The sequence below is a fragment of the Macrobrachium nipponense genome, chromosome 8 (genome assembly GCF_015104395.2).
Source record: "Macrobrachium nipponense isolate FS-2020 chromosome 8, ASM1510439v2, whole genome shotgun sequence".
Taxonomy (NCBI): Eukaryota; Metazoa; Arthropoda; class Malacostraca; order Decapoda; family Palaemonidae; genus Macrobrachium; species Macrobrachium nipponense.
In genome coordinates this window covers 72,322,215-72,345,306 of record NC_087203.1, presented here as the reverse complement: position 1 = coordinate 72,345,306, position 23,092 = coordinate 72,322,215, and the positions used below count along the sequence as shown (strand labels likewise).

Here is a 23,092-nt window from a genome sequence, read left to right as displayed (position 1 = left end):
CCTCAGTGAGCTGAAGAGACTGATTATTGTTCTGCTGCCGCACCAGAGCGCTTCATTGCATCTTCCAACATCAATTGCCAACATTGATTTCAAAGTTGATTCTTAAGTCGAAGCTACATACGTGACTGCAGCTTTGCACCAGATAAGAAAAAATATGGCCTACTTCGTGCAAGGTTTCGCTCCAGGATGCAAAAACGATGCCAGATAACGCCCTCGTGCGTTATAAAATTGTGAATTTTATAATTTCCTGTGCACGAGGGCTTCACCTAAACTACGAGAGATGAAGAACTAATGAATTTTATGACGGTGCTTTGGTCCACTAGGTGTCCGAACTGTATTCCACAGTGTAAGTCAATCATGAACCTCCCTGAAACATGTCCAGGTGATCCTAACTGGTATGCTACATTAATTGCAGAATTACTGATACAGGTATCAAACAGATTTCAGATAAATTCAGTGTTTTTAGGCTAATTCATTTTCAAAATCTTTGGAGGTAATGCAAGGTACCTTCTTTAACCGCTTTATCATATAAATATTATCCCTTATGCATTTTGAAATTTAACATTTTATTTTTGTTAATGCCCCCCATCATGTTAACAGATCTGAACTATGTGACAAATCTCTTACATGAATGATAATTCCAATTTTGTAATTTATAAATTTTGCTAAATCATTTTGAGAGTATTTTCGGCCAAATTGCGAAAAAACTGCAAGAATATTTCGGGAGATTCCCATGAAAGTCGAAAGAGACATCCTTACTCTGGAACCTGCTTGCCTGATGCTGATAACTTATGATTACCAAATACACCACACATACACCAATGAAGTTAGTCAGATGAGATTCAGCAACTCCACAATCTTAGCTCTAAGCAAATGAGGACTTGAACACTTGAACCCTTAAGCTTGGTTGAAGTCCGAACTGAACTCAGGCTCCTCCGTGTCCGGGGGCATATCGGTGGTCGTGGAGCCCTTGAGGTGGGGCGGGATGTGAGCGAGCATCTCGTCAGGCCGGAGGACAGGGGTGACGTTGAAAGGAGGCGAGATCATCAGGAGCCAGACGATGAATCCCGCCATGATGAGGAAGGTGAATCCTGCCGCGTAGCAGGTGATGAATCTCATGGGACCCGTCAGTTTGGCCTCCCCGAGTCTCAGCACCACCGTCTCCTTCTTGACCACTTTTCCCTCGCCGTCTTCGCCTTCTTCGGATCCTTCTTCGCCGCCGGGATCCTCTGTAGGTTCACCGGCCTCCGGGTCTTGGCTCGACCGTCTTGGCTTCCTCTCAGTTTTGATCTCGTCCATTTCCATCTGTCGGAAAAGGAATAACGTTAATTAAATGTCGCAGTTTACTCTCTTGAACTGTCAACAATAGACATCTTTATTATCTGCAAGTGATTGCAGACAGCTCATTCCACATGTAAAAAATAAATAATTTTAGAAGTTATAAATGATTACAGATTAATTTTATTGTCGAGAGAGGTAATTCAAGTAACTAATGTCGACTGCAATTATCTTCAGCATATTTTTTGCATTGAATATGATCTCATATATTTAAATAATTTTTTTCTCTTTTACACATGGAACGTGCCGTGACCAATTATTTTTCTTTAAAAAAAAACTGTAATTACACTAAAAGAAGTTGATAATATTAAGAAATGTGTATTATCATTTGATATGAACCTAAATTAATTGATCTCCGAGAAACTCAGATAATGATTTTTTAATCCACAATACAGAAGAATTTCTTGCAGCTTCAAGGGATGTGATTGAAAAGGTGTGTAATATACCCTACGAAGGAAAACATTGGGCCTGGCAGTTAGATTTCAATATATTTCATGAAAATATTTTTACTATTGCCTACTACTACTACTACTATTACTACTACTACTACTACTGCTAATAATAATAATAATAATAATAATAATAAATAATAATAATAATAATAATAATGTTCTAATGGGTCCACAATAATACAAAGTGTAAAAAGTCCGTGTATAATTTTGAAGACTTTACAGAAAGCTTTCGAACCCTTCCCTGGGTTCATCTTCAGTCCAAATGAACAATAAGTTACAACAAGTACAGAGGTAAATTTAAAAAACAAGAGTCGTTGAAGATCGTTGACAACGGTCGTTAGCTCGTTAATGGGCCTGAGAGATAATACCAATGAAAAACCAAAAAGATATTTGTCCCTTCCCTTTAATCCAGAAGTAAAGAATATAAGTGGACATATAAACAAAAGTCAGAAGGAAACAAAAATTGTGTTCAAATATGAAAATACAATAAGACGCTCGTAAGAAACAATGACAATGATAAAAATCCCATAGTCCCAGGCGTTTACGAACTACCGTGTATGGATTGTAATAGTAAATATTTAGGTGAAAGTGGACGGGGACTAGATATACGTTTGGGCGAACATAAGCGAGCTTATGAACTACAATCACAAAACTACAATCATAGACCCAACTGGAACGAGGCTAAAATTATCTTTAAAAGTAACAATGTAAATGTCAGACGACTAGTCGAGGGAGCTGCTATAAGTTTAGGAGAATCATTCAAAGGAAACAAGTCTTTTGTCAACGAAGACCCATTTGTTAATTTTTATATTACTAGTATGTTTTTAAAAGATTTTAACTGTAGGACAGGCTCTGTTTTTCCCTCTCCTGATGCTGCCTCTGCCTTGCCTCTTCCAGTCCAGGTAACCGCTGCCCCGGGGGAGTCTGATTACGGTGCCCTGCCCTTGGATGAAGGACTTTATGTAATGTTGCAACAACCTGTACGAAGATTCAACAGAATTGCAGCCAGAAGGATTGATAGGGGAGAGGATATCACCTAGTTGTTATTAACTACCCTCTTTCTTCATCTCATGGCCCATTGACGAGCTAACGACCGTTGTCAACGATCTTCAACGACTCTTGTTTTTTAAATTTACCTCTGTACTTGTTGTAACTTTTTCTTCATTTGGACTGAACATGAACCCAGGGAAGGGTTCGAAAGCTTTCTGTAAAGTCTTCAAAATTATACACGGACTTTTTACACTTTGTATTATTGTGGACCTTTTAGAACATTATATATACTCTCGTGATAGAGAGTTTTTCCCTAATAATAATAATAATAATAATAATAATAATAATAATAATAATAATAATAATAATAAAGAATTGATGTGGAGCAATAAGCTATAAGTGTAAGTGATAGATTATATCTGTATCAAAATATGATACCAGGCTTTCCTGTAATTACCAACAAATTCGACCATGATAACACTGATGATATTTTAAAAAAAAAATCTGTGTGACATCATGAGCTACAAGAACAACAAAATGATAACAAAACAGGCGAGTGGAGTATTTTAGGATAAAACGTGTTTTAACTGAGGGGGAGAAAGTATTTTACAGGGCCGGCCAAAAGTTCACGAGGGCAACTCCTTTAATAGTTTCCGCAGAGTCCTCCCACGGGGAGTAAGAAAGCTTTTATTCCCTCCTGTTAGCTTTAAGTTCCGTGGCTTTGTAAAGCTCAGTGTTAATGTTCGCCACTTTAAAAAGCTCTCTCACTTTGGGAGCATCAAATCGACCGCATCGTTAGAACTTGACTATTCTATATAAGATATGTTCGTTATTATTATTATTATTATTATTATTATTATTATTATTATTATTATTATTATTATTATTATTATGGAGGACAATTAGAAGCCAAAAATCTCTCTTTGGCTGGTAGGAGTCCTGGTTCGTACCAGGCCTTTTATTCCCTTTAACATCTTGCCACACCTATGGACTGCCATGGGCAAGGGCTCGAATGGCGTAAAACGCCTAGACAGGTAATGGACAGTAGGACACACAATAGAAATACAAACACTAGGTAAATCTACATCTGTTATTATTATTATTATTATTATTATTATTATTATTATTATTATTATTGCGGACTTGTTGGAGACAGGTCCAAGCTGGACTGGGTCACAATGAAGCTAGTAGCCAAGGCTTGGTTGAGTGAGAGGAGTAATCTTTAAGACTGAAATTAAGGTTAATGAAAGAAGCGATTGAATGAAAGTTGCTAAAATAATACTGAAATTTTTTGTAGTGAAAACATCCAGAAAAAACGTTCAGAAAGAATGCTTTTAGCTATAAGAGCTAGAAACGATTACACTGGCCTGCGCTGTTTTCAAGGTCTAACATCTAGTACCTGATTTTAGGCCAGTTGTTTTGCACTGAATCCAAAAATCATGCTCATTTTACTCAGTCAGATCAAGTTAATGAAATATTAGCATATTAAATATCCTAAATTCCGATCTATTTGTAGGTGAATGAGACACAATATTGAAAATATTAGACTGATTTATTCGCAGAAGGCTTACAAAATATTTTGAATAGATAGCAAGAAGAGTATAATGAACTAAGGAAGCTACTCAAGGATGGGATGAATGGTCTCTTCAGGGACTTCCGTTTGTGCTGAGTAGACTCCACATCCCTCTTCAGGCACCAGCAGTAGTCGACCAGAAAGTTGACATTCCATCGGCCTTGATAGCGCTCCTCCATTACACTGATATCTTGGTGAAAGCGCTCACCCTGTTCCTCACTGAAGTCTCCACAATCCTCTTGAAAATAGTCCAGATAAGAGCGAAAAAAGTGCATTTTCACTGACATGCGCGCACCAAGTTGGCGTAAATTCTCCATTAACTCATCAACCACCTTCTGATACTGGGAACTTCTGTGGTTGCTAAGGAAGTTTACGATGACTGACTTAAGGGACTACCAGGCACAGAGTTAAAAAATACCTGCCTTAAATTTCTCTATGCTTTTTTGTTGAAACTTCTGATGGAGGAAAGCAAATCCTGTATCTTCCCTGTCCAATCCGTTTACAAAGTTCTTCATGAGACCGAGTTTGATGTGGAGGGGTGGAAGCAATATCTTGCTCGGTTCAAACAGAGGGTGGGACAGAACGTTGTGTGACCCAGGTTTTAATCCTTGTCTTGATGGTCACTCTTGTCTGACATAATGCTGGCCATCAGCACGGCTATCCCATAAGCACAGAAAGCATGGATACTTTGTGTAACCACCTTGAAGTCCTAGGATGAGTTCAACAACTTTAAGATCTCCACAGATCAACCATTTATGTTCCTGGTAGTTCAGAGCAGACAACAGACGTTCCATGCTTTTGTGGGACTTTCATTTCAACTGAGTGCCCAACAGGGATCTTTGAAAGCTTAAATCCGTTATTCAGAAGAACTGCCTTCAGACTTCTGTTAGATGAGTCAATGAAAAGTCCATTCCATAGCATCATACTTCAGACCAAGTAATTCAATCAGGTCAGCAATATCGTGACAGTAGACCGGTGAAGATGCTTCATCAAACGTGGAGATTTTCTAAATTCTCTCTCTCGGTCCCGATACCAATAGAATGTTGCTCCTGGTGCCAGTAGACGCTTCTCTCGAAGACGAGAACCCAGTAGTTGGGCAGACTCCTTGGAAAGGTTCAGGTCTCGTGTCAGGTCACTGAGTTCGGCTTGGGTCAAAGGCACCAGTTGGTTGTCCTCTTCTGGCCTGTATGCACCACACTCAGCTGTATCAGCTCTTCTGGCCTGTATCAGTCATGTCACTAGATTCGGAATCAGAACTAAATTCCATGGTGACATTTAGCTCAGGAACAAGAAGATCAGGGCCATGGGGGACTGGCTTTATGGCAGAAGGAACATCAGGGTATTGAACATTGTGCTTGTTCTTGCGATTGATGCCTTTTAGATTTGTCATGCAAAAGTAGCTGTCGGTAACGTGATCTTTCCCTTCCCTCCACACCATTGGGACACCAAATGGCATACTCTTCCACACCATTGGGACACCAAATGGCATACACTTCCTTTTCTTGTTCCTCCAATCCCGTAAGTTCTCTGCACATGTTTTGCAGCAGATATGTGGAGCGAATGGCTTATCCTGGTCCCCTAGTTTGACTCCAAAGTAAGCTTGATATGCTTTCTTCACAAAATTCGTGATTTTTGCTTGACGGTCTGGAAGAACCACATGTCCACAGATGTAACAGAACCTATTAGAATGTTTTTTTTTTTACACTTCCGATCTATTTTATACATATCTAGACCTGAAAAGGAAATAAAAATAATTATTAAAAGTTACCCAGGACCAGGTTTTGCAAAAACAAAGCCCATAAACGCTTGGATAATTGCGGTATTTTGGAAAAATATGCTGGAATAGAAATAGATTATATCTTAGAAACCAGACCTGACCCGGGAAAATGAACTGTATTTTTTAATTCGGCATCAAAAAAGGGTCCTAAATCAGTTGGAAAACCCTTGACATTTGCAAAAAAAAGTTCTGAAACGCAGGCCAGTGTTATTGTTCATTAAACTAAAATTTTGACAATAATGTTTTGTCACGACAAACATCAAAAATAATAACCCACAAACACATACATACATACATACATACATACATACATACATACATACATACATACATACATACATCCGAGAATGTAAATAAATAAATTAATAAACCAATATATATGTGTGTGTGGGTGTGTGTGTGTGTGTTTTACTGTATATTATAAATTAATTACATTCGTAATTTCAATCTAGCTGTTTAGATTCTGGACAGACTGCTTTTGAACAACGAATTTTTGAGAAAAACTGTTTGAGGAAACAGAGGAATTTGGAGAATCCAGAGCCTTGCGGATGAAAGAAAACGGAAGAAAGAATTTTTTAAGAAATCGTAGCTGAAGTATTTCCTAATCATAAAACTGTGGATCAACTAATATATTGCTAAATTGCAGTTTAGTACAGTAAAGTGATTATTTTCATTTGTTGTTTACAGCAATCTAATAAAATTCATGGCGTTCTTGGTTTTATTGAATTGTATTTTGTAATATAATGAAGCATTTTCCTTATAAAATTACCCTTTTTTTGCTGCGAGCAGTGGGATGAAAATAATTTATAGATTCGTGCAGTTTGGGCTTACTGTCTCCAGATACTTGTTCGGATATTTGATGATTCAGGACGATAAAATTTGACAAGTTATTATGACATTAAAACAGGTGAATCAAGAGATAAAACAATCAGTTTAGATGAATAAGCGAATGAGTAAATAAAACGATTAGTAAATGCATCAGAGTTTGGCAATAGCGGGGGTAGAAAGATAATTAAATATAAACAGAGGAATGATAAGCAATAAGAAGAATAAAAAGGCTACAAAGGGAATAAAACAAAAGAAAAACGTCGATATTAAAAACAAAACAGGAAAAGCAGATGACTAAACACCAAAACGGAATGCAGTTATTATAAACCGAAGTTTCATGTATATAACAAAAGAAAATAAACATAATCATCAAAACGAAGATATGAAAAAAATGATGGCGTGGAAACAAAGCGAACGTGAAGAACCAGGAGGAACGGAGAAAGGACGAATGCTGGAATGAACGAACACCAAGCTGAATGAAAGGGCCCATTAAAATTGCAGAGCCTCATCCAAAGGCCTATTCAGAAGCAGGCAAAACACAGAATGGCTGATATAAGGGAATGGCGACAAGAAGTTTAAAACAAGAGACGAAAAAAAGAGAAGAGAAACGACCAGAGATCGATAACTGCTCGGTAAATGTGGTGTGAAATTCGTCCCTTGTTTTGTGAATTTATTTGGCCTTCTCAGCAACCAACTTTTCTCACATTGCAATTAATTCATAAAGGCATTGTTATCTCTACCTCCCTCTTTGTTCTTACTTGAAATACATACTCAATAAGTCTTACATTAATTTGGAAGGACATCTCTCTCTCTCTCTCTCTCTCTCTCTCTCTCTCTCTCTCTCTCTCTCTCCTTTGAACAATCAATTTCATAATCAAAGATATAGAGCAAATGGGGACCATTATCTCTCTCTCTCTCTCTCTCTCTCTCTCTCTCTCTCTCTCGATCGATCGATCGATTATTCCTTGTCGCAGGAACTAAAGAAAGAGTACCCAACGCAACATTTATGAAATATAAGAACGAAGAAAATTACTGACGAGGCTGTTAAAAATATAAAACTTACAATATATATATATATATATATATATATAGTATATATATAATATATATAATATATATATACACACACACGCATATATATATATATATATATATATATATATATATATATATATATATATATATATATATATATATATATATATATACATATGTGTGTGCAAAACATCAGTAAAGGGGAGCATATATAAACGGCCATACAGAAAGATGGAGAGACCAACACATACATTTACTAGTTGCGCAGGACGCTGGACCGGGGTCATAAAAACCCGAACAAACACAATGGCATAAAAATCGGGATAATTAGACAAAGAGAAGAAATAAAGCATGATAAACACTAAAGGCGAGGGACGATCGAACTTTATTGATGAGTCATTTGGTGACATTTGGAGAATTCACTTTCACGTTCCACGCGATGAGAGAGAGAGAGAGAGAGAGAGAGAGAGAGAGAGAGGAGGAAGAGAAGACCCGCGCGCTCTCCACATCCGCCATGAAAACTGTTTTCGGAAATCAATGACCAATTAATTTCCGCAGTGAGGTGTGAAATAGTATAACTGGCACCGAATGCTCGCAGAGAGAGAGAGAGAGAGAGAGTGGGGGGGGAGAGAAAGAGAGAGAGAGAGAGAGAGAGTTGTACTCTACTAGGAATAGAGACAGACAGCAAAATGCTTTTGCAAGAATCATTTGTGACAGAGATCGTGAATATAATTGTTATAAAGCATCTCACTGATCTAATTAACTTTTAGAGATGTCTGACGCTCATAAGATGTTTAATATGTGTCAGAAACCTTATTTAATGGCTACTTTACCCTAGCAAGTAACGAACGAAAGATACATAAAACAACTCACATACACAAATATATATGCTAACACACACACACACACACACACATACACACACACAACACACACACCACACACCTATATATATATAGTATGATATAGATATATATATATAGATATATGAATATATATCTGCATGTATGTATGTATATATATAAATACACACACACAACCACATATTATGTGTCTATATATATATATATATATATATATATATATATATATATATATATATATATATATATATATATATATATATATACACATACATATATACGTACATACATATATGATGACCGAAGTTATTTATAGGGGTGCCAGATGTGTCGTCGTCCTTTTGATTGTTTTGGAATCAGGTAGGTCAAAGATTCGATAGCAAAGAAAACTTACGGGTTGATATAAACTTTCAAAAAGGCCTCTGGTGGGAATGTTACGGAGCATTCATGGACTTACTGAGAGCGATTGGACGAATTTCTTTTTATTTTTATTTTATGAAAGTTAGAAAGGTTTGAGTTAGAAAGAATGGTATAAATCTATTACACTGTCTGGGACGGAATTCTCTTCTTCAAGATAAGTACTGTTGTATAATAGCTATCTACCTTTCTCGACTAAGTTATCTCTCTCTCTCTCTCTCTCTCTCTCTCTCTCTCTCTCTCTCTCTCTCTCTCTCTCTCCAACTCTAATGAAACCGAGTTTAACTTCTTTCTACATTTTTTCTTCATTTTCTCCTTAAGATTTTAACGAACATGTCTCTAATGAACTGATGCATTCATTGTATGTATCATCTCTGGCAAATTCATCATTATTTTATCTAGATTGCTCAATGTTATTTTCCCTAATCACTTTCCCGATGTATCGATTTTTTTAACATAAAACCCCCAGATCCACTTTAGTTACCCTTTTCAAACAAATAATGTCCATCATCATGCGATACTTATAGGACTCAAGACTTCTTCAGATCCGTGTTGATTCTCCTAACTTACCCACTCAGTCCCTGTTTAGTTTCTAAATCAGTCCATCTGACATTTAATGATACTAGGCTAACTGCCTTCTTAAGACATCATGACATTTTTCTATAGACTCTCCTGCTTACTTTGACCTGCTATTGTTTCTTCATCCGTTTATACGTTCACACACACATACACACACACACACACACACACACACACACACACACACACATATATATATATATATATATATATATATATATATAAAAACTAGTATGCATTATTAAGCTACAAATGTCCTTTAATATCCAATTCGCTCTATCTCGGAATTAATATATTTTCATATATGTTAACTGAAGGGTATTTTTTTAGTTGATAATGATTTCGTCCTCTCGTGGGTTCGAACCAGCACCTAGCATTTCTCCTGGTCGCGGTGATGTGATAAAAATTCATATAACTAGTATGTATGAATGTATGTATGTCTGTATGTATGTGTTTGTTGGAAATGAAGTATGACAGTTATACGAATATTCGACGTGAAGTGCCTTCTTCATCTACGAGAAATGTCTTTTGAACAATACAAGAAAAATTAGTACAACAGTTATCTTTTAATTACTTAATCGGAGATCATTACTGCCGCACAAGAAATTATATGTCCAGTTTATTCGTATATTGCAGGCAATTCCAAAGGCTGGAAAGGGAGCACTAAGGAATCTAATAAATGAAATAAAATTAGGCTAGGATCTAAGACGGCCCAAACTCTCCATGTTATTCTCTCACTAAGGAGTGCCATTCTCGCTTGCCATATCTCCGATAGGAACCTCGTGAATAATTCAGTCTTATTACTCATGCAACCCAAATTATCTTCCCCGGGTTATTACTTTGTTTTTTTTTCTTATAGTAATGCGTGACTTATACTTGTCGTCATTTTTTAAAATAATACGTCCACGTCTCCGCCCCCTGTTGTCCATCACTGTCCCGTTTAACATTTGCTTCGGTGTACGGTTCTTTGTTCCCCCAAGAGGTTACGTTCTGAAGTGGCTTAGTGTTGGTTTATAGTATGTATATATATACATACACACACACACACACACACACACACACATATATATATATATATATATATATATATATATATATATATATATATATATTGTGTGTGTGCTTGTGGATATACACATACACTCATATATATATATATATATATATATATATATATATATATATATATATATATATATATATATATATATGAGAGAGAGAGACAGACAGAGAGAGAGAGAAAGAGACAGAGAGAGAGAGAGAGAGAGTGAAAAGCGTGTATAACCCTAGATAAATCATTCTTTGTCCATATGCAAAACTCCTTCGAGCATAAAGTTTTCTCTCTCAACGCAACGCTCGCCTTCTGACTTACCTAGATGAGAGCGGCGAACGGAACCCAGAAATTGCTCTTCCGTGAATGTAACACGCCGTGCAGACGTTGTTTTTCTCCGTCGCTAACGGGTTTTTAAGGTGCAATTTACACTTTATGATTGTACAGTACAAATGATATAATAACCTGTAATTGCGTTCGAGTTGATAAGTATCATACCTAAATTCTGTAGGTAATTATGAAGTGGCATAATGAATATGAATGCATAAACAGAGAGAGAACCATGAATTATATTGATAAACTGACTAAAAGGTAATTACACAATTAGATAATTCCAATGAACAACTTAATTATGTTACTATGTGATGTACAATTTTTTTTTAATAAATGATATATTTTATATAAATAATGAAGGAATGGAAGATTTACAACCGCCTGAGAAGGGTAATTAAAGATTAAATTGGATGCACAACGACAATGACTCACGAACAGCCACAGGGAAGTGAAATTTCTTCATAGAAAGTTACCCTTTTGTTCGGGAGTACTTTACGTCTGCCGGAGATTCTGGTCGGAGGGGTCGGGGTGGGCTGGGGTATCTGGGGGCTACAGTGGGAGGCCTTTCGGAAGGAGGGTTGTTGTCGGGGGATGGGGGGAGTGGGGGTGATTGAGGTCGGGATGTGTCTTAAATGGAACCTTTGAAAAGAGAATAAAAGAAAAGTTGTCGGGAGGACGGAAGCGGTGCTCCACGAATGACATTCAGCCTCTCTCCCTGTCCGCCTGTCTGGTCGTTTGTTTTAGATGAAGGTGGCCTTATGGCAGCACGGGCTCTTGACCATAGAGCAGCCCGTATTACAGTCTGGTCGCGTTCGTCGTTTTTGAGCCATCTGTCTACCTGATAATCTCTGCTTAAGAACATTTTACTTTATAATTTCCTATCATCTTAGCTATATTGATTTTTCCTGTCACTTTGAATACAATGCATTTTAGTTGTGCCTCATTCTGTCTACGAATCGATGAACCTGTTGGATAGATTTTGCTCACCTTCCTCTAATATACTTTCTACACATCTATATATATATCTATTTGCCTCTGAACATTTACAATCTGTAATCCTAACTATCGCAAATGACTATTCAATTCAGGCGAAAATGAAGACCTTGACTGCCTCTTCAACCTGACCAAACATCTCGAAGGCTTTCCGGTACGACTTTTCTCCCCCTTTGACCTTTCCAGGGAAATCCTTCATTACATCCAGATAATCACCAAGTTCAACAAGTCCAGCCGGAGGGAGCCAGTGTCAACAGGCGTGAATGGCCAAGACAAGCACTGAAGGCGTCAATAACCGTCCTACAATGCTGCAACGCGCTTGTAATCACGTGCAATTGCATGCAATCGTACCCTTTACGGCTTACGCCTTCACTCCTTGATGCCATAATTCCTTAATATCAGGGCATTTCTTTCTTTAGATCAGGCACGGGGTTAGCAATCACCTCGGAAAGATTAATTCTTGGAAGTTTGCAACAGACATCAGTCTTCACACTGAGACGACAGAACCTGAGTAAGTGAATCCAAGCACAATAACCAAAAATACTCAGCAACTTCGTATTTGCCTGCGATATCTCTACCGATAGTTATGCGCATAACATCCCTGCCTTCCCTGATTGGTAGCTTATTATTAGTGAAGTTCTAGCGGTTATGCTGTCAAGCAACATCAGCCCTCAACTGGTTTAATGTTTTATAAACCTCGGATTCACTGGGAAGACGGTGACTAAGACGAGGCAGTGAAGCGTAATACCAATGGGAAATACAGAAGGGAAAATTACTGGCTATCGTTCTATTGTGTGAAAGTACGTCATAAACACGAGGAGTAATGTCATATTATTATTATTACTATCATTCTCATCACTTTCTCTTGATCTTAAAGGGAAAGATAAAATCCGCAGTAGTATGTATGCATATTGCTATATACAGGAGGCTTTCACCAACTTGATCAGTTAGCGAAACCTTCCTGTATATAGTAATATACATACATGCTACTACGGACTACATTATTATTATTATTATTATTATTATTATTATTATTATTATTATTATTATTATTATTATTATTATTATTATTATTATTATCTGAAAACGCCAAGCCTTGAAATCGTTAGTGATATCTAGAAACCTTTTTATTTAATAGTGAATTTACAGCTCTGGAAATGGAGGTTAATCGTGGCCTGAGAGGTGAATTCAGTAACCTTTCAGCATCACGTCACTCGGATGTGTGTGTGTGTGTGTGTGTGTGTGTGTGTGTGTGTGAAGCTTTTTAGAAATTAGCATGGCTGATATTTCTGCGCAATTATTGTCACGATTACGCTGGATAACACCTGGTACTCAGCAGTAGCTTATACACTGCCTAACTCCAGATCAAAATTATGTCTTTAAATTGAGAATATGTCCAGTAAGGGAACGCCCCGTAGAGGGGTAGTGCCATCAGTGCACCTCATTCGGTGCAATGTAGGCATTACTTGAGGTTCTTTGCAGGGTCCCTTCGGGGCTCCAGCTGCAACTACTTTCATTCCTTTTACTGTACCTCCGTTCATATTCTCTTTTTTCCACCTTACTGTCCACCCTCTCTTGACAATTGTTTCATAGTGCAACTGCAAGGTTTTCCTTCTGTAACGCCTTTCAAACCTTATACTGTCAATTTCCGTTTCAGCGGTGAATGGCCTTAGTTACCCCAGTGCTTGGCATAATGCAAAAAAACTATATAAATAAAAAGATAAGGTAACGGATTGTTATCTGAAGGCCGATAAGAAATGGAGGCTAGTATACTAAGGAAACTTAACACAAAAGATATTAACCAAACGGCAACAATAATCAATTTTCGGATCTCCCAGATAGTGACCTCCGACAAAGTTCGGGGGTCGTTGTCTAGGAACAATATTTCTTGGGGTCATTATCTTTGTAATATATGAATATAGTCTTCTGCTTATGTTTTTACGATTATCCCCATCGGGCTAGTACTAAACAAACGGCAGAGTTAGATACATACAGGGTTAAAAACCCTTGGAGGCCACTATCTAGGAAGGATCCTAATTGTCTTTGACAATTTACTGGAGATGAGGTGGGCAACACAGAACAAAGAAACATTTGTTAAACTAAACACTGCATAACAGTTTGACATAATTCCTGTTGTTCACTAAAATGTTGAATAAACAAAGCTGGTTATCTAGTTTCCTCTATTGTTTGTTTTTTTAATTCCAGTGAGTTAAATATGGTACCAATGGCTTTAACGTTACCAAACCTATTAAAACCAACATATCTGTGAATTTCTAACAACTAACAACTATCAGATGATAATAAAATATTCGGAATGAACTGCGTATAAAGTGTTTCGCTCTCGCCATGCTACGTGAACGCGCAATTCGTCGGTATTCACCCATTGAACCTTGGTATTCAGGAACAAAGCTAAAGTAATTTTTTTTTGTTTTTGTCGGGATGCTAAATCTTAGGCAATCTCTATTGATTCCCATTACAATAATGGATCTGTGAGTGCAAATCCCTTGACGTTTGTTTTCCAAACGTAGCTCTGACAGGTATTTTGGCACTTCACTATCTCTACTGGAATTAAGAGTAAGAACGAATTTATGATTTGCTCTTATTTACTCTTTTGTTTCTGGTCTCGTTATGAGACCTTTTGAAACCTGAGCCGGATAATAGAAGTTTGATAAAAGTATCCGTAATGCCCTGATTATAGGACGTATGTGCATTAGAGAGCAACATGCTTATGTATACTATTATGGTAATTTGAACATTGAATTTCTGAATATATCAGACAATTATTAGAATTGACTTTTTTTTACGTTGTTCTCGGTAATGGAAGGAGGCATGTATATGTCTATTTATTAAATCACTTACATAGAAACACTACAATACTGTACAAGATGGAATAAGGGTAGATATAATGTAAAGTTTGTTTAGCCATAACGAAATCATTAAGAGTTTTTTATTTCATTAAATCATTTTGATATTTGTTGCCCTACCCTCAAAGATTTGTTATTATCATTATTATTCCACCAGGTACACGTTCATTTGGAGTAAATTAAAATAGCCTCCAACTGCTAAGGAAGATCTAGGAAAGAGTGACATGCGCTCTCTCTCTCTCTCGCTCTCTTCTCTCTCCTCTCTCTCTCGCTCTTCTCTCTCTCTCCATGCTCTCTCTCTATATATATATATATATATATATATATATATATATATATATATATATATATATATATATATATATATATATATATATAGTATATTTAGTATATATATATATATATATATATATATATATTATATATATATATATATAACTCTATTTGTTTTTCCTCGCAAAGAATGGCTCCATAGACTGTTACGACTCCAGGTAACAGGTCATTCTTCCCCTTCTATAACTGCAACCCAGTACAGAAAAGAATTAACTACCAAGTGCGTAATCGACCGCCTAGGTCAACAAAGGTACACCGGTATTTCAAAGGGAAATTTCTCTTATTGCTTCGTCCTCGCCAGATTGAAAGCCTAGTGTTCTTGCCAATGAAGCAAATGTTCTAACCACTAGACTTCAATGATTTGCTAAGTACGTAAACAGATTCAGGCTTACCGCTCAGCAATCACTTCACACAGATGAAAATGGGTACTAGCAAGCTACTAGTTGGGTAAAGACAAAAGGGGTTGGGCAGCAGCCCCATCTCCAAAAACTTTTACAGAGAAACCTAAAAGCTAGGTCCTCCATGCACAGCGAAAAAAAAATATATATATATAACAACAATATGTCACACCAACTTCCTCATAATTATTACATATTCACTTCATTTTGCTCTTAGATTTAGTGATACTAATATGACTAAATATCATACTAATGCGCCAGCTGTTCTCATCGCTACATATAATAATAAAGAAATTCTCTATTATTATTTTCGCACAAATATATATATTATCATAATGTGGCAGCCGTTTTCATGATTACATATGGTAATAATGGTAATAGTAATGTATATTATATTATCGTCATCTATAGTGCCCTCAAGGCAAAACTGAGAAGGGTCACTCTTTCACTAAGAGCACGGCCATTACAGGGAGTCAGGACGCGGACGTGATAGAGTGGCCCTATCTTGGACGCTCTTCATAAATTTCTGAGGGTTTCTACTCTGGCTCTTACAAGCTTAATTGGGTAAAGTGAAATATAAATTCTTTTACCGTTTCTTTTATTTGTTTTACAACTCTCTCTCTCTCTCTCATACACACACACACACGCACACACCCAGGCCTCAAGGAAAATGTTATATGAGGGCTTAAAAGATGAAATAAACACGAAGAAAATATGTGGATATGTAGACATGAATGTATGTATGCACACCCACACACACACACGCACTTATATATATATATATATATATATATATATATATATATATATATATATATATATATATATATATATATATATATATATACACATATATATATATATATATATATATATATATATATATATATATATATATATATATGAAGTGTGTGTGAGAGAGCACGCATGCACACATTCACGCCTAAACTCGGTTTATATCTTTTGAGTCTTCATATAATATTTTATGTATGAGAGAGAGAGAGAGAGAGAAGAGAGAGAGAGAGAGAGACGAGAGAAGAAGAGAGAGAGCGGGAGAGAGAGAGAGAGAAAGAGAGAGCTGTAAATCAATGGTAAAAAGAGTTTATATTTCAATTTACCCAATTAAACTCGTACACACATACATAGACCCACACTCACACCCACACGCTCAACACACTTATCTACTTTCTTTTCCACTTACGACGGGGATATACTGGAATAAAGAATTTAGTCTATGTCCATCTCAACCAGGGTAACAAGAGGCTTAAGTCAACTAAGCACCCGATTTACTGTTAAGTGTTCCACGATAGCAAGACGTGTATCTTAACCTCCAGAAAACGAAAACAATATATTATATATCAAGAAAGAAAGAGAGAGACAGAGAGAGAGAGAGAGAGAGAGCGAGAGAGAGAGAGAGGAGAGAGAGCATACAAGCCTCGAATGAAACTTGCGAAGTAGAATATGCCCAGTAATCAAGAACATATTCGCACTCCACCGGATGAGGGCATGAAAATTCACTAACAGGCAGTTAGTCAATCAGTCAGTCAAGCGATTAGTCTTATCAGGGTAAAACAATTAGAAATATATTCAAAACGGAAGTAGACTAATGAGCAGACAGGAAAATCTCGATGCCCTCGTCTGCAATAAGACACATACAGTTGACTACAGCCGATTGATATATTTCATTTTGTTGATCTTATGATAAAGCTTAAAAAACCAGTTTCTTATTTCAGAGAGAGAGAGAGAGAGAGAAGAGAGAGAGAGAGAGAGAGAGAGAGAGAGAGAGAGAGAGAGAGAATCCTTCAGCCAACTATTTAATAGCTAAGACATAAAGCTGTTAATTTGCCTTTTTTTGAATATGACTTCTCACATCTTGATAGCCAATAAAAATAATAGCTACAACTATGAAACATCTCATATAACTGAACAACTTTGTATCATTTATAAGCAATATAGGATATGAATCCTACTCCAGAAAACGCTTTTATCATTGAATTTCACCCAAAAAAACCAACAATACTAATAGAAAAAAGGTAAAACCAAGAGGCAATGTAATTATTGCGACCATAACAAGCATTCAAAGATTTCAATTCAGCTCTTCAGATACTTTAAACCGTTTAACAATTTACCTCTTCAATGTCTGGACCATCAATATTAAGAGGGAAATAAGGTGACGTATTATAAAAAGGCATTGATATGGTACCGGTAATAAGCTTCATAATTTTCTTTTGGTATTCTGAAAGATGAGAATAAAATTAGACACAATACAAGATAATGAGCTAGACATGATAATGACACGGGATTTATTTTTTCAGTTGATACTCTTTATGTTGATAAGTAAATCAGACAAGACGTTTAGTGTGACAGATAGGTTTTGTGGGGCAAAGTTCATTTTTTACAAGTGTCTACAAGTCCTAAATAGAAGCTACTGCTATTCTTGCAGTATTATTTTTCATGTACTGGGCGTGTGGGAAGGTTTTAACTTGGTAATAAGGTCTGCAACCTTTTATGTTATGGATGAAGATGAGGAAAACTTAAGATCTTTCCACGGAGCTAAATTTTCGTAAAGTGGTAACAGCTAATAGTATTTATTAATGTATAAATACATGCATGCAGACATACTATACATCATTATAATATTATTATATATTATAGATTCTATATATATATATATATATGTATATATATATATATATTTATATATATAATAATAGATCTATATATTATGATACTATATATTATAATATATATATATATATATATATATATATATATATATATATTTCTTTCTATATAGATATAGATATAGATATATATATATTAATATATATATATATATATATATATATATAATATTATATATATATATATATATTCTAATATCATATCTATATCTATATAGATAATTATATATATATAATATATATATATAATATATCTATATAGATATAGATATAGATATATATATAAATACTATATATATATATATATATATATATTATATATATATATATCATATATCTATATATATACACACAAGTTGGGCTTATAAGAAAACATTAATGTCATAGACTTTACAAAAGAGTAGTTTGTTACCATCAGTACTGGCCTTCTTTGTGTATCAGTGTTCATTAACTATTTTCAAAAACAGATATGAAAAACAATATATGAAACAGGAAACGAGTGACACCTCCCTGATCGGTTACCCAATGCACTATATGCATATTAATTAATTTATTGATATGCAGTTTTTCTTTCCCTGCAAGGAAATAAGTTTTGAATGCCGGACCTGAATACTTAATTAATATCACCCTGGGTCACTTCACTCCAACGCCATCATGGAGACAGGATTACTTAAAGAATCTGTAAATAGGTAAATGCATCAAGAAATCTAATTTTATCATTTAGATTAAGAATAAATGGAGTCTTAGTAAGTCAGTCCATATTAATACAATTAATTTTGTGAAACTCTAATGTGGTTAAACACGCGGCGACCTAAAGTAATATTGATTATTAATGTTGAATCTAAGGTGTGAAATTACCAAGTCCATGAAATTACGATGATAAAACGCGAAAATTCAAACAACTACTTAACTTCAAAATTCTAGTCATGTAGTTATGACATTTGATATTCCAGTATAATACATATGGAATATCTTTTGCAATTCCTGCATTGAGTAATGCGATTTAATTTAGAGATCTATATAAACATTTAAAGTGTGTGTATGAACTCATACATTATGGTATGCGCTTATAGTATTTCCTGGTAAAGACCTCACAGTGATTACAGTTTTCCTCCATCCATCTACTCTAATATACCTTTAGGTACACTGTGGCAGGAAATATACACATGGACATACTATACTATAGTATACTTTAGTATACTATATACATGGATACATACATGAATGCATTTATAGAAGGATGCTTAATGTTAGGTATTCTCGCAAGTGTTTACACATAAACCAACAAAAATGCTGAAAATGTAGGCAGCTCAAGACATGTGGGGTTCTATTTCTCAATAATAGTTTATGTGCATTTATAAATTTGCCCTTAAGCTTACAAATATGATCGGGAAATTCCTAAAATACACTGATTTTATACACACTCGCTACTTCAATTCTTGATATTGTGTTTTTTTTACAGAATGTTCATTGTCAACACTATTTTAAAAAGAGAACTCTACGGTATGTATATGCCACGTTTCATTTACTCGCTCGATTATATCAATTTCTAATATTAGCAGGGACATGACTTGGATTTTAAATACCCCTCATTATCAGGAAACTGACGAATTAAGGAAAAATATATCAGGATATTCTGAAGACATTAAATCTATAAATGTTTATCATTTATTACTTTGCCAAACGTAATTTTATTTGACTGTAAAGGAAGAACTAGCCATGAAGGAACTAGCATTATATCTATAATATCTCATTATCAGTTCCCTGATAATGAGACACTTTCAAAATATATATGGGGGTGACTGTGTATGTTGTGGTTGATTGATTGTAAGTTATCTGTGCATCAATCAGTCAATCAATCAATCAATCACACACCCATGAATGTGTGTGAGCCAGTATTTGTGTGCATTGTGCTATCTTGCACTGTATTTTTCTTATCTGTATTTCTGTTTTGTCATATGGGTACACAATTCCATGGAAGTCAGTGAGGAAACAAGAACAAAACAACAACAAAAAGAAAAACAACAAACAACAACAACAACAACAACAACAACAACAACAATAATAATAATAATAATAATAATAATAATAATAATAATAATAATAATAATAATAATAATAATAATAATAAATTCATTGCTTAGTAATATTCTACGTGAAGTCTGATCTAATCCTGTATAAAACAAAATATTGTCCTTCTACAGCAATGGAACATAAAGAGAAAATCAACCGAAATAAGTAAACACTGGGTGATATGAACTCCCTATGAACCATAACTACGAACGACACCGATCTCTTCGGAAAAGATGTCCGGCAGAACCACGAAGCACTGTATGGCGGCTCTGTGATGGTTCCCCTTAAAAAAAGGGGGGAAAATTCGTGATGCTTAGCGTTCATCTCCGGGAGGATCGGACGATCCACCTGCCCTGGAATGTACCGTCTGCCCTTTTCAACGAGGGCGAGTAGCCTACTCGGGTATTTCACAGAATTTTCGGCCATTAACTAACCTTCTCAAAATGGAAGACGTAAATCTGAGTGCCCTGCGTTGTTGATGATTTGTGTATCTTCCCTTTCTCCCTACTTATCTCTCTTGCTCTCTCTCTCTCCCTCTCTCTATCTCTCTCGAGTCCACCGCCACCACAACCCAGCGCCACAGCCACCAGTTGACTCCTGTGTGAACCTTATGCCATTTTTGTGATTCCCAACCTGTTGCAGGCGATGCCTTTCGTTTCTAATGAAGCTCTGTCACTTTCTCCACTTCACTTCAGGCTTCGAAAGCCCACGCAGCAACCCCAGTCATTCCCAGGGACTCTCGCGCTCTCCGTCAATAAATGTGGTTTTGGTGACGTGGTTCGCGTGCGATGGGGCCACTCCCGACAAAGGTACCAAGGCTTCTGGTGGGAAGCTTTCCCCTCGCCCGTCTCTCTCTCTCTCTCTCTCTCTCTCTCTCTCTCTCTCTCTCTCTCTCTCTCTCTATCCCACCGCCGCCTGTCCCTCTTGCCTCCCCCTCCTCCCCTCCTCCTTCACCTAATACCAGACCCGTCTCTGGTACCCATCCTCCCCTATACCCTCCCTCTGAGGGGAACTGGCATCATCTATTCCCCTCCCCGAGCCCCCCCTCTTTACATTCCCTAGTGTCCCCTCCCAGACTGCTTTTCCCCTCCTCCGTCGTATCTCTCCCCCCTACTCCCTACATGTCCATGTCCTCCCCTCTATTCCCCTAACCCCCTCCAAATAATTCTCCCCTCCATTTACCCTCTTCATTATCTCTTTCCTATTACTTGGTCTCTCGCATGTGCGTGTGATCTGCGTTTGCATTTCCTCAAATTTTCAACCTGACGTGAAACACTCCTCTCTCTTTTTTTTCTTTTTCTTTTTTTGTCATATTTCAAATGACTCCAGTGCAAACTATCGAGGTGAAGTGCGTAAAAACTGGAGGAGTATCCGACAGATGAAAAAAGTGTGACCGCCATTGTTTGAGGAGTTAAATATTTTTCCCCGGAGAGGAAGGGAGATGCAAAGCAAACAGAATGAAACAAAGCGGACACTGGAAAGCGGGAGTGCATGCTGCGAGTATATATATGCAAGTTTCGGCTCGATTCATTCCAAGCGACTTATTACCCGCAGGCACTTGCCTATCGATTGCTCTCTCACATGCGTCATCCAAATCACTTTCATGGGTCGCCAAGGATGTCGTCGGTTTAAACATCTCGGTGGATATGTAAGGGCTGTCTTGCGATAAGCACTATCGGTCAGCCTACGTCCATGTATCCTTACCCACCAAAAAAGCCTAGTCAATGATTGATATGTAAAGGAACAGCTGCTTTTCATTGTCCCAAAAATTCTGCTCTCAACCATACTTTATTTTCAACTTGCAAAAATGAACGAGAGTGATATGAAAAAGAGAGTTCTCTCAGTGAAGTGGCTCTCTTTATCGTAGATAAGTGCGTTGCTAACAAACATTTGTTGGTTGTTGGCAAAACGTCGATACGAGGGAGGTAGCCAGAAACGCTTAGACCCTATGTTGTTACAGAAAACGGAACGGTCAACCAAAGAAAATGGGCACCTTTTGCTCTATAAAAAAGAATGTCCTTGCTTTATAAATAAAGCGTACTATCCTCATAGAAATGTAATATTAGTTTTATTGTTTTTGGAAATTTTCCTGAGGGGTTAGGTTACATGCCTTAGCTCTTTTACTAACGTGGACCTGACTAAAATCTTTATTTGCTGGTTAATCTACGTTTTACTAATTGCAAAAGAATATTTGCTTTTACTGTTCATGACAGCATTACATATATATTACACATGGAAAGACGTATTATCTTTGTTGCTGAAAGATACTTTACCTATGCCTTGGGCATGGAAAATATGTTAGTTTTACTGCCGTTTGGAACTTCCTATGTTTTTATAGTCAAAAATAAGAACCAAACATATTCCAACTCAGAGAAAAAATGACATTATTTTAATGCCAATAAGAACTTTACTTATAGAAGGGACTTTAGAAAGGACAAAAAAATATTGTACATCGGACATGCCCTTCGCCTTATGAATGCAAATGAAATAACACTATTTTTATTGATAATA

At 36.4% G+C, this 23,092-nt stretch overlaps 2 protein-coding genes across 2 annotated transcripts in view; both read right to left on the bottom strand.

The window, feature by feature from the left end:
- Positions 1 to 21,419, bottom strand: part of LOC135222843 (uncharacterized) — a 23,759-nt gene extending 2,340 nt beyond the window's left edge. Inside the window, exons 1-2 of the mRNA XM_064261175.1 lie at positions 21,016 to 21,419; positions 1 to 1,305 (exon numbers count right to left, since the gene is read on the bottom strand). The exon at positions 1 to 1,305 is cut by the window's left edge and continues 2,340 nt beyond it. Of these exons, the coding sequence (XP_064117245.1) occupies positions 898 to 1,305 (408 nt within the window). The 5' untranslated portion in view covers positions 21,016 to 21,419 and the 3' untranslated portion in view covers positions 1 to 897. The remainder of the gene's footprint in view (positions 1,306 to 21,015) is intronic.
- LOC135223132 (uncharacterized) lies at positions 5,299 to 12,098 on the bottom strand. The gene is made up of 5 exons (XM_064261636.1): positions 12,016 to 12,098; positions 11,733 to 11,875; positions 11,225 to 11,306; positions 5,593 to 6,032; positions 5,299 to 5,555 (listed from the first exon to the last, which is right to left on the bottom strand). Exons 1-5 carry the CDS (start codon positions 12,096 to 12,098, stop codon positions 5,299 to 5,301), a joined length of 1,005 nt encoding a protein of 334 aa, XP_064117706.1.
- Positions 21,420 to 23,092: the final 1,673 nt, after the last annotated feature.